This window comes from Ictidomys tridecemlineatus, chromosome 8 (assembly GCF_052094955.1).
Source record: "Ictidomys tridecemlineatus isolate mIctTri1 chromosome 8, mIctTri1.hap1, whole genome shotgun sequence".
Taxonomy (NCBI): domain Eukaryota; kingdom Metazoa; phylum Chordata; class Mammalia; order Rodentia; family Sciuridae; genus Ictidomys; species Ictidomys tridecemlineatus.
In genome coordinates this window covers 111,681,276-111,694,206 of record NC_135484.1, presented here as the reverse complement: position 1 = coordinate 111,694,206, position 12,931 = coordinate 111,681,276, and the positions used below count along the sequence as shown (strand labels likewise).

At 48.5% G+C, this 12,931-nt stretch overlaps 1 protein-coding gene and 1 pseudogene across 10 annotated transcripts in view; both read right to left on the bottom strand.

Annotated features, from left to right (window-relative positions):
• Kif6 (kinesin family member 6) overlaps nucleotides 1-12,931 on the bottom strand; it is a 390,004-nt gene that overhangs the window by 84,397 nt on the left and 292,676 nt on the right. For all 10 annotated transcript variants that reach the window (XR_013425183.1, XR_013425184.1, XR_013425185.1 and 7 more), the window contains 2 exons: nucleotides 12,351-12,459; nucleotides 2,072-2,127 (listed from right to left, as the gene is read on the bottom strand). Coding sequence is in view for 6 of the 10 variants with exons in the window: in XM_040282597.2 (XP_040138531.2) it covers nucleotides 2,072-2,127; nucleotides 12,351-12,459 (165 nt within the window). In the remaining 4 variants the exon portion in view is untranslated. The remainder of the gene's footprint in view (nucleotides 1-2,071; nucleotides 2,128-12,350; nucleotides 12,460-12,931) is intronic.
• LOC110597491 (large ribosomal subunit protein eL39-like) lies at nucleotides 9,608-9,786 on the bottom strand (annotated as a pseudogene).

Genomic DNA, 12,931 nt, shown 5'->3' with positions numbered 1-12,931 from the left:
CTGATGTCTGTGACACTATGATGGTGGCTTCTCCTTGTGGTCAAGTACTGCAACCCTCCTGGGATTTCTTGGATTAAGAACCCAATTTGAAAGGCGGTGGCCAGGAGGTGGGGCTTAGTTTGCAATTTGCATAAGATGAAGTGGGAGTGCCATTGGTTTTACTAACACCTCTGGACCAGCCAATTCTCTGTTAGCAATGGAAGCTTGAGTCTTAATACTGGTGTGAGCTCTATTTGTTATTTTCTGAGCACAACTTGCATAGAAGTAGGGCACCCTCTGACCTGCCTAACTTTGATAATATGGCAAACTAGATCCATCAACACATATTTCTACACCGAAATTATAGAGAACTTGGGGTCACACCATGTTGACAGATGGGCCTGGATCCACCGAAATCTGCTTCCCTTTTCCTCCCTGCCTCCTCTCCCTTCCAGGCAGCCATGTCAGCTAGAACGCCCCTACCCTGCTTTCCAGGACTGGGCTGCCCCTCCCCAGGGCCTCTGCTTTCCTGCCTGAAGCAGAGGGTGCAATAGCTTAGTATCATTTTCCTTATAGGTTTGGGTCACTGACCTCTTTGGGAGCTGGATAAGCTCTAGATATTATCTCCAGAAAAAACACACGTATCTTGAAGCCTCAGTTTTTTACATGCAGTTTTAGGGAGTTGGGGAATCAGGTCAAGAAACAGGTTTGCAATTTGTGTGTGTGTGTGTGTGTGTGTGTGTGTGTGTGTGTGTGTGTGCCAGAAATATTCTAATAGTCTGAAGAAGGTATTGACTCTTTCTCTGAATAATGATTTTAGGTGAATAAAATACATACTCTTATAGGAGAAACCAATTATAATGAAATAATTTACAAAATTTTGAAACTTTCTGATATAGAAATACCTATGTACTTTCATCTAAATGGATTAAATAACAAGATCTAATGGTAAGTCTAGTGACTACTGCAATTTTGAAGTACCGATGAGCAGAAAAGATGTTTTACAAAGACTGCCTCATTGTGAAATGAAATTACTGTGATTTCTACTGATGGCAGGTGCTGCCTTTTCTGTTGGGGTCTGCTGTCTACAATCATCACTGAAGGCAGTGCTAAATTTCAGCTTCAGGTTCGTGAAAATCCAGGGGCATGTGTCACCATCCATAATTCTGAACTTTAGGTTAACAACCCCTGAGATGCAAAGATTCTCTGTGACTCGGGGCCCGGCAGCCGCACCGTTCTGCCTTTATCACAGAGGGAAACACGGGGCTCTGTTCCCAGACTTAGATCAGCTGAGGCTATCATGATTTCCTACATTCTGCAGGGCAAGTCGAGGGGACACTTACAGTAGCTTCTGTCCTGCCCCTGTGGAGAGAGGAAGATGGGGTGGGGTGGGAACTGGGGGGTCAGCTGCACACAGGTAACTCCTGCTTTCCTGAGCAGAGGTGAAGGCAGAGAGATTTCCTCTGTGAAGCTGCCTCAAGTCTGGAAAATGCCTCAAGTCTGTCGAGTCTTGTAGCTTAGGATACGGGAAACCTCTTCCTCTCACTTTGAACAGGATTTGAGGCCCTCAGGCATCAAGTTTGCCACTTGCCTTAACGACTCCTTTCCAGACATGCTCTCCTAAGTGGGGGAGCCCTGCTCGGCTGCTTGTGTCCCAGGCAGACACACGGGTTTATTTTTGCTTCTCTTCCTCCCACGGCTTTATGAAAAATGCATACCTGGGCCCCAAAGGCTAAGCCTGAGGTTTGGCAGGTGTAAAGGTGTGCAGAGCACTTGGAAATAAGAAATAGCATCGCTATCATCATACAGTAATGACAAGTTGAGCCACTGTCAGAACAGCAGGGAAAGGCGGGACTTTCTCATTGGTGTGCTAGAACTCAGGCCTGCATGAGGATGAGGAGTTCAAGTTCAGATAAAAGGAAGTGCGTTCCTGATGGGTGGTGGAGGGACAGCAGACCCCCCAGGAAGAGCCCCTGAAAGCGGCTTCCTTGGCAGGGCCTCTCCTAAACTAGATGTCGTGGCTACTCGGAGGCACACGATGGTCTGACTGCCACCATCTGTCAAAGAGGCTCGCACAATATCATCTGCTTACCAATCTTACTTCTTGCTTCATTTATACTTTCTCCCAAGGCCTTTGCTTCAGAAAACCTAGAGGGGGAGAAAAAGAGAAAAATTTACTTTTTCTGTTCATCCTACATTATGTTTGAAAAAGAATAGATTTCTGAGACATCTGTAGACTATTATAAAACTTTATTAAAAGACATAAAGGAAAAATCTAAAGAAAGTGAAATATATTAGGCTTAAAAATAGAGATAAAGTTTGTATTATTATAGATACCACGAAGTTTTAGTCTTTCCAGCCTAGAATTTTCATTCTCATCTTCTTTAATTTATGGTTTTGATTTTCTTTTGTTTTATGCTGCAAGGGTACCAGAATAAAGCATGCAGTAAGGTTTCTGTGCTGTGATCTATCAATCATGGTACCAAGATCTTAGAGCCAAAAAAATACATACTTAAATAGTTTTTTTCCTGATTATAAAGTAATAAATCATAGATCAGCAAACTATAACTGTTCATGAGACAAATCTAGCCTGATGCCTGGCTCTGTAAATAAGGTTTTCTTGGAGCACAGCCACACCTACTCATTTCTATACTGTCCACGGCTGCTTTTGTGCCACCACAGCTGAGCTGAGTAGCTGGGACAGGGACCGCATGGCCTATAAAACTGAAAATAGTTACTCACTGGCCCTTTTCAGATAAAAGTTTTCTCACTCCTGCTATGTATGATTATTGAATCAGAGTTTGAAAATATGATTGAAGAAAAAAAATTCAAATAGTTCCCTACACAGAGATAAGCACATTTTCATAGACATACACATCTATTTTTTTTCCCCTAGAAAGTTTCTATAAAGTGAGCTCATACTATACATAGGATTTTGTGCCCTGATTTATTTTGTTTCACTTAGCATTTTAAGTCCTTCCCTACGGCATTAGAAACTCTGATTTTTGATGAATGCATACTAGTTCACGAGATGGTCGTGCTGGTGTTGAATCAAGGAGGCCTCTATATTTTCTAGCATCAATTCATGAGCTACTTACAACAAACCCAGTGGTGTGCTAAGGAAGGACCTGGCCTCTAGGAGAAGCAGGTAGTTCATTCTCTACACAGAGTGGACCTGATGAAATGTTGGTTGCCTTCCCTTCCTTTCCTTTCTGCCCTGAAGTTAAGGAGGTAACTGAAAACCTATGAAACAACATCCACATTATGTGGTAAGAGTAAATCGCTGTACTATCTTGGGTAACCACAGTGATGCCATTAGAGTTGGATTAGGAAAGGGCCTTTCCCTGAGTGGGGGCAGGAAGTAGGAGAGCTTTGTGCACAAGGTGGGATTAACCGGGGTTTTGCGGCTACCTAGGAGTTTTCAGAAAACTTTTTAATCTGAAAATTTCCAAATATAAACAAAATAGAAGAGTAGGACGAGCCCTCACATACCTTGTGCAATTTTATTTCCATCATCTCTGGCTCCCCATCCTCTTCCCACCCTCCCAGATCTTTCTGGATCCCACTGAATCCCAGCTCTCCTCATCATTGTCTCATCCATAAACATGGAGCTGTGTAGGACCCTGTCAGAGGCAGTGGGAGAGGCATCCCAGCAGGGAACACATGAGCGAAGGCCCTCTGCTCTGTGCAGAGCGGGGGAAGCAGTGCAAATGACGTCATCACCATCTTTCCAGATCTATCTGCTTGGGCTGGGCTGCAGGAAGGAAGTGTCCAGGGAAGGGGGCTGCATTTTCTCTTAGTGCTGGGTTTCTAGGGACCCCTCCCGGCTGCCTTACTGAGGCCGTTCAGTTCAGGCTCAGTGGAGGTTATGGAGGTCTTCTCCTCAGTTAGGGCCTTGTCCCCTTCCAGAGGGAAGTTCAGTCGAGTCAGAGCTGGCTGGGTCCAACACACCGGCAGCAGGAAGTGCTGCTGCTTGCTGTTCTGGGCTCTGTGGGCTCACATGGGTCTCTGCTACTGGGAAAGGGTAATTTGTCCACGGCACAGAGATGAGGACTGGCTTCCTACTGTGAGTTCTGCTAAGGGAGGGACTGGGACTGATCATGGCTGTGTCCATCCTCAGTATCTAGGATTTAGTGGGATCTGATCATTGCACAATGCTGGAGGAGCCAGTGTGAGTCTATACAAGGGAGAAAGGGCCATCTCCACTGTGCAGTGGCCCAGGGAAGCCCTGTGGCCTGGGGTGGAGGGGCTTTTCCACTGGAGAGCTGGGGTCTGAGGGTGGCCCTGTCTTCTTGGGACCATTCTCCCTTCACTTTGCCAGTTGTCACCACTCCAGGCCACCCCCGCCCACATAATCCTGGACAAGACAAACTCTGAGGGGCCCAATCAGAGGGAGAGGAGGGAGAGTTGAGGAGGAAGGCGGGAGGCTGAGAAAGCAGTGGGAACCCAGAGTTGGGGCCACACTCTGCCCAGCCTGCCCGCGTCTCCCCACCTCCCCAGCCAGCCCAAGTCTCCAGTCATTCCCTGCTCCCCACCACTGCTCCTGGGTGAAGTCCTGCCCACCTGGACATTGCCGGGGGGGGGGGTTCCTGACTCCTGACCTTTTAAAAGAGGCCCATCCCCAAGGATGAGCTGGTTCAGGGGGCAGAGAAGTGAGTGGCCGACTTTCCAGGGGCACAGGACCCTAAGCGGAGCTCCCTGATGAGGTGTGGCCTGAATCCGGAAGGGCTTCTGGGGAAGGGGCAGGAGAAGGCTCCATGCCTCAGCCAGGACACTCAGGAGCCTCACCTCAGGCTTCCTTACAACTGGTGGCAAAGCAGTCCTTTCAGGGTGCTGCTAGCTGCATGGTGACTCTGGGGCGGGGACAGCGTCACTGAGTGTGGTACAGTACAGAGCCGGCAGGATATCGCATTCACTGGCACAGAAAGGGGCTGGGCACGGGCGGGTCTGGGAAGGGAGATCTGGTCACGCAGTGCCCTGGCCGCTCTTCACAAGGCTGGCTTCCTGTGACATCCCCTCAGTGCTTCTGTCCTGTGCCTGGAGACATCCTGTGACACTGGGGAAGCACTGTCACTGGTGTTGGTCCTCCTGTCCTCTCCTTCTCTCTCTTTTTTTGGCAGACTTTCCCGCCTGTTCTTGAACATGGTAATCCTCAGGATTTGGTTGAAGCCCCCTTCTTGCTTTTCTGGCTCTCCGCAGGCACCCCATCCAGGCCAGTGTCTTTGCTCTCCGTTGTTACCTCCCGATTTTCCATCTCAGCCCTACCTTAGTTCTGGAGCCATGCAGACCTTGTCCGTTGGGTGCCCTGCAGACGACTAAATTCACTGTATCCCAGAAGAAGTGGTCTCCTCCTCTGCCCACCTCCCCGTTCCTCCTCAAACACAGCTCATGCTGGTGACCTGCATGCCTTCCTTTGCCCTGTCTCCCATGAGCCCCTTTGCTGAGTCTTGGAGTCTGAGACATTCTGCATCCTCAACACCTGCCCAGAGCACTCCACTTGGCTTCTTCTTGCTTCATTTGCCTTAAAGCAGAGAGTGGTCATCTGGCTCCCAGATTTCTTCGACCACAGCTCCATCCTCCCGCTGGATTCACCTCCCCTCCTGCACACTAGTCCCCACACCTGAGCCTGTGATCCTCAAGTGCAAATGCCTGGTCCTGTTCCTTCCTGCTTCAGACTCCTCAGGACATAGTCCACATTCCTTGACGGGGTGAAGTAGACTCTTCATCTTTGTGCTCTGGCTCCTGCTGCCCTCCCCAGCTCTTCTCTCACCACCCTGCCCCCCTCCACCTTTCCAAGTGGTCTGGAATCACTTTCAGTTCCACCAAGTGTCACATTCTCTCTCTCACCTTAGAATCTTTCACCTGGCCGATTTCCACCTAACTCCTGCAAGTTCTCTTTCTCTGGATAGTTCTCCAAGATCGTACACGTCTGCAATGGTGCTGCCCCCAGGCAGTGTGCCACAAGGAATTAACCTGTTCACTTCATTTGTTTCACTTTTAATATCATAGGCTCTCTGAGGTCAGTGACCATGGCTGTTTAATTCACTCTTATTTTCCTGAAGCTTAGAACAGGGGCTCACACTCGGTAAGCGTTCCATAAATATGCGTCGACTAAAAGCAGCCAGGCTTGTGAGGAAGCATGCGCACACAGGCAGAGCCCCGGATCGGGAGTCAGCAGGCTTGGATCATGTGCCTCCTCCACATCTAAGCAGGAAGGACTCAGATTCTTCATTTTTAAGATTAGGAGGAGATGTCTCTCAGGGCTGGGTTGATGCAGCAAGTACCCAGGTGTGTGTGTGTGTGTGTGTGTGTGTGTGTGTGTGTGTGTGTGTGAATTATGACTATCCTGGGCAAGGAGAAACCTTGGGGAGAGGGGCTGAACTGTGAGGCGGGGCTGTTAGCTGCAAGCAGTAACCACAGACAACAGTGGGTGAATGTCAGTCTCTGAGCAAACCAAAGGATTGGAGGAGCTCCCTGCCAGTCAATGTCAAGAACTCAACATGGCTGCCAAGCTTCTCATCTTCAGAGAGAATGAGAAAATAGGGGGATGGAGGTAGAATCTCATGTAACCTCTCGGACCAGTTCCTGGGAGAATCCTGATCTGCCCTTGGTGTGTGGCAGGCAAAGATATTGTTCATCACTGGGTAAGCAGCTGTGAACCCAGCTCCGGGTTCTCCCCAGGGCAGTTAGAGCCACCCTCTATTCACTGGGCCCATGGGCAGTAGTTGCTGGCATTCATAAACCCTGGGTCCCCAAGAACCTCAGCAGCCTTATTCCCTTGCCTCCCAGCTGGAAGGGTGTCTTTAGGTCAGTGGGGCCAGCTATGCTGTTGGAGGACAAGGGCTTTGGTGACATCTCTTTAGTCTTTTTTTTTTTTTTTGAGATCAATTAACTTCATAGGCTACTTTTTCAAGGAGTGAGTGAAACACTCTTCCTATCAGAGGAAGGCAGGGGACTGGGCCTGTATTTTGCCATGTCCTGTCTCTGTAAACCTGTACACAGCCCCTTAGCTGCCTCTGTTTTATGTGATGAAGGTCCACCCCTTGCTCCTCATGCACTTTTTAAAGACACCAACGTTCCTTTTGCATTGTCAAGATGGCCGTCCTGTCTCGGGCTCCTCCTGGACTCCCGAGCAGCTTGCTGCCGGTTCTGCTACTTCTGGGAAGGATCAGTTTTCCCAAGCAGGTTTTTCAGCTGCTAAGATTCCTCAAAGCCAATTTCAAATTGTCATTGTCGAACAAACAAATGGTTTTTTGAGTACCATTTTTGGTTTTTGAAAAAATCTGTGGGGAGGCTGAGGAGATTCTAATCTAATCTCTGCTCTCAGAGTTTATAATTCTAGTTCAGCAGACAAGGTGTAAATACAAAAAACAAGTGGGAAAACAATAAAGGTTAAAACTGAAGCTTAATAGGAGCCAACTACCTCCTATTTGCCACGGTGTTATTTCCAGATGGTGCCCAAGATTCCCCTCCGCCCTCAGCCCAGTGTTCCTGTTGGCTTTCGATTGGTGTTCTATTTTATGTTGGGAGGATCCAACTGAGTGAAGGGGCGCTTTTCTTGGCTTAGTTCACATTATCAACGCCTTTATTTCCCATTGCAGCTAATCTCCCTGTTCATTGCCTCTTTTGCTATTTATTGAGACTCGGTGTCTGGGGGACTCAGATTGTATGAAGGATTTGCCACAAAAGAAACTTCACTGTGTGTTGCCTGGGCACTGATATTTGCCAAGCAAGGGGTCACCAGCCTCTCTCCATTTCATTATACACCATGAGGATGAGTCATGCCTGGAAAATGTGGTGACTGTAATTTGCAATTGTCCTCTACTGAAAAATCTCTCAGAAGAATTGGCTCTCATGCTCTTGTTCATTGAAGGGCGAACATCCTACCAACACGCCAACATCTTATTTCTGTGTCACAGATAGGCAGCACAACTGCCCCCAGACTGGGGGCCAGAGTTCCGTGTAGCAAAGTATTCAGGTAAAAAGGGAAGAAAAACCCTTCTATTAAGTGTCATGGAATGCACAAGCCATTCATTTTCCCCTTGTGCAATCTGGAATCAGTTCTTGTACTCCAAGGGAGTGGAGAGAATCAGCATTGTGGGTCACCAATAATCCAATCCCTACCTGGGGCATTCGAACCTGCTTGCTATGGCCTAGAGAGACTTTTGAATGGGGGTGATTAATTCCAGGCCCTCTTCTGTGCATTTTGCCAACTGAGACATCAGAACACAGAAATCCATTAGACCACAGTCACCCCTGTGAGAAGGGGAGACGGGAGGCTGAGCTGGGGCCCTGCTTGCTGAGGGCGTTAGAAAAGTGAGACAGAGTAGAGTCAGGGAAGTGACTGAGTGTCCTCCCTAGCCAAGCCCCTCTGGCCTGTGTCTATTTCTAGGACTGGCCAACAGATGTCCACCCAGGAGCAGAGTGGAAGGGGTCAGGGCTATTGGAAAAGCCTTCCTCCAGGGCACCCTGATCACCTGGGAGCTTTATTTTGGTGTCTGCTGTTGGATCGCGGGCTGTGCAGTTTTTATTATGAAGACATTTTCTCTTGGTTCCCTGCCTTAAGTAGCTATGAGTATATAATATCTAATAATTGAATAATCTCCATGAGGGCAAACAAAAGCACCAAGCCTGAGTAAAGAGTAGGATCTGGATTGCACTTTCCTACCCCTGGCTATGAAATAGTCCCTTAATGATTGGTATCATAGTAACATTAAATAGATGTAAAAATTTTTTAAAATGTGGGCCGGTCTCCTGACTTTTCATTTGATTTAAAAAGCCTGATTTGCTGCTGGGAAAACCTCTTTGCAGAGTAAAGCTTGGTGAGTCTAATTAATTCCCTTGCAGGGCAGCCAGGGGCACAATGGGATCACTAGTGTTGCAGCCCTCCTGAGTGACCTCCATAAGCGTAAGCCCCAAACGCGTGTTGCCTGGGTTGTCAGAACCCTACCACTAGAGTTCGGTTGGCTCTGTATTGATCAGAAGCCTTGGTGAGACCATGACATGCTCATCCTGCCCCACCCTCCTACTCCCCACTGGAAATAGACCCAGACTCAGGTGAAGCTTAGAACAGGGGCTCACACTCGGTAAGCATTCCTTAAATATGTGTCGACTAAAAGCAGCCAGGCTTGTGAGGAAGCATGCGCACACAGGCAGAGCCCCGGATCGGGAGTCAGCAGGCTTGGATCACGTGCCTCCTGCATGTTTTTATTATGAAGACATTTTCTCTTGGTTCCCTGCCTTAAGTAGCTATGAGTATATAGTATCTAATAATTTAATTATATATTAGATATTATATAATATCTAATAATTTAATTCAGGCACCAGGCCTGTTGTAGTGTAAGAAAGACAAAGCATGTGTTCTTCTTATGTCAGTGATTCTTAAACTTGAACATATAAGAATCAAATGAGAGTTTTTTTTCCCCAAAAGTTTTGCATATTTATTATTGAATCAACAAAAGCCAGTACTCCAGTACCCTCATAGCTAAAAAAAAACCAAAACAAAACCAAGATTTCCAGTTAAATATGCCCAACTGTCCCAACAGTGGTGACATTTTCAGATTGACCTGGTAAGATGATCGTGACTGTGATACAGAGTAACCGTATGCGCCATTTCATGTGTAATTCCTTACAGATGCAGCTTGGTTCTCCTCCAGTGTCCCCTCTTGGGATTGTACCTGATTTTATGACCAGTTTTCATATGAATCCATTGGGGATTGGGCTAACTTTGCTTTGTTTCTTTGCCAGGAATCGTTTGATCCTGAAGGTCTCATGAGAAGATGTGGCAAGGGACCAAATGAAATGCATGCACCTCAAAAGGTGAAGAGTTGGTAGATTTTTTAATCTGTAGAGTTTGAGGGATACTACCTCTGAGGTTCTGGATTTCAAGGTCTCCAACCACAGTCTAAGTCAGTGGATTTCAGATCTGGCTGTTACTGGAACCTACTTTTTAAAAGGGATGCTCAGACCCCAAGTAATTAAATCTGAAGAGCTGGGAGTGCAGCCCAGGTTTTGGAAGGCCTTGAGAGCTCTGCGGGTCATTTTAGTGTGAAGCCAGGATTGTGAGCCATGGTGTGAGCCAAGCATCCGCACGGGCATGGACACAACTGAGGGCTCTTGGAGGTCGCGACTGGACGAGGCAGTTGTCATGTGGTTGACATGTTCATCTTCAGACAGACGAGGGAGGGGTCGGGCTCTGCGCTGTCTAGCTGGCCACATCACAGAGACATGGCTTACAGGTGGGATAGCACTGTGAGGTTGTGAGGGCCTTGTGGCCATGCTCAGGTGTGTGCCTGTGCCCTTCTCTGCTTGGGAGAGCGCCCTCAGCTTTCACAAGATTCGTTCTCTCTCCCTCCCCGATTCCCTGGTTTTGTTAATGTATTCTTCCCTTCCTTTCAAGTCCACTGCTCAGCTCTGGCGCTATGGTGAAGGACATGGCAGCGTGGGTTTCTGTGTGCTGGGTGTATATTTGTGATTGACAGGAGCTGTGTTCCCACCCGGGGTGTGCTGTCAAGCTCGATTCTGCTGGTGTGTGACCATCTAGTCCACATCCCACGTGCTGCGTGCTAATCCATGGGTTTCCCAGGATCTCACCCATCTATAGCCTCAGTGAGGGGCATGCAGAGTGTGTCCACTCTCCTCGGCTGCCAGCAACGTGGCTGTAAGCACCCTCACGTTGTCCCCTTGGGAGCCAGCAGAGCATGTCTTGGGAGCTCTTGGGTCACAGGGTTACAGACTTTTTGACTGAGACAGCTGGACTGCTTTCCAGAATGACCGTACCCCTGTCACCACCCCTGGAGTCCTGAAGAGATTCCATCTTTGCCCCTGCTCAAGTGTGATGGCCATCAGAACCGTGTTGGCCGGGCCCTGGGCCCAGGGCTGTCTGCCTCTGCGTTTCCTCCTCCCTGCCTGCCTTTTGCCCACTCCCTGTGGCGGCTGCCTGGGCTCTTCATCTCCATCCTCAGGCCTGTCACTCTACCAACTTCTTTGTCACAGAGAAAACAGAGGTCACTTACTTTCCTCCCTCCACTGCTAAGTGCACCAGCGTTGGCCTGGTCTTGACTGGTTTTCTCTTCCTGCTTCCTCGAGGGCTGAGCCCCCCAGCTTAGGATTCCCTTCCTACCTGTCTTCCAGAAGCCTTGCTGCCTTGGCGCCTCTCCTCGTGTCTTAACCTCTCTTGGTCACTGGCTAGCTTCAGTGGCCTAATCTTGGCCACTCCCCGCCATTCTGAAACCAGCTTCACTTCTCCTTAAGCCCCTCCACCCCTTTTCAAAAAAGTGTCTTTCATCCAGTACAAAACTTTTGAATGCGTTTTCTTTTTCGGTGCTAAGGATGGAACCCAAGGCTTCAGGTGTGTTGGACAAGTGCTCTGCCACTGAGCTGCACCCCGGCCCAGGAATGCACGAGTCCCTCAATTTCTTCTCATCCTGATCCTTCAACCCAGCCCTCCTCCTGGTGGTCTTCTAGATGCCACGATGCGCCCCACCTCCTACCATCTGACTCCACCGACCACACTCCTTCTCAGAGCTGTCTCTCCTCTTTGCTCTCAGGACACCACTTTCTCCTGGTTCTCTCCTCTCTCTGCTTCTTCTTAGGCCTCCTTTCCCTCTACCCTTCCTTTAAAGCTTTCCCCTCTGCTGGGTACTCAAACTGCCACAAGTTCTCCCCTACTTCTCAGACTTCCTTGAATTGTCATCAAGAAGCAGATGCCTCTCAAACCTGGATCTCATTTTAATTCAACGAATCTGGTTGAAAATGTACTGTGTGCCGAGATCCAGAGATGCCTATGGTCTATAAAAGTTCTCAGTCTGGAGCTCCGTCTTCTGAGCAGTCTAGATGTGTCTAACTCACAGACTAGCTTCAGCAAATTATGTATCTATAAAGTTTTTCTACTGGGGTCCAGAATCTTAGCTGTCTGCTCCAACTGTGGCCTAGACAATGTACCACAGGCCCTGAGTCATGAGATGTGCATCTATTTCCTTTGACTAAGAAGTACAGGACAGCCATCGGCAACACCTGGGGTTCTAAGCATATAGCTTGGACCATTGATTTTTTCCCCCTGCCTTTGGAACAGGCATCGATAAAGTCTAAATTAGTAAGTATTAATGTATGGCATGAGAATTGTATATAGAGTTAGTGCTGTTGGCGACTGGCCCCGTCCTAAGAGTTGCTCACCCTGACAGTACTGGCTTGACGAGGCTCACACATGCAAAGGACAATCATGCCAGGTTGGACAGGATTCACTGCCCATCTCCATGAACACTGTGCCTTTCTGACAGAAGTTACCTTGGGCGGATTAGGAAGGACAGAGCTGCAAATTTTGTAGGCTGGCCTGCCTCCCGGGGGCCAGCTGCTCTCCGAGACAGCCTTACCTTTGTTTCAGAATCTGTTTGTTGTCATCGATGGTAACGCTGTCAGCATGGTCCCTCTTGAATATTTCAAAAGCCTCCTGGCGTCCTAATGACATTTCCTCTCTCATCCCTGTTAGGAGACACAGGCAAATGGCCTCAGTCACAGCATCAGGATCCGATTAATTTCATTGTCACTTTAGTCAGACTGCAAAGCCAGCCCTGGCTCCAAGAGGCCCATGGCAGAGAGGCTCTGACCAGACAGGTGGCCCCAGGCTATTCCAGCTGGCTGCTGACCCACTGAGGAGGCCCTTCCAGCCACAGGACACCCACTGCACCCTGCAGGGCTGTGCCTGCATGTCCATGTGACTTATGGGGGATGGGGTTTGGAATGTCTGATCAGAGGAAATGAAAACCAGAGCACCAAGCCCTGGACCGCAGGACATCTGCAAATGCACTTTCTGCCATCTCTCAGGGCCACATGGCTCCTGGGTTCCTGTCATGCCCGACTCTGGCTTTCTGTTAAATGTCACCCTGAATTTCCAGGCATTTAGTGATAGGAATTATAACACAGACTGGGAGATACCGAATCTAGAAATTTCTGC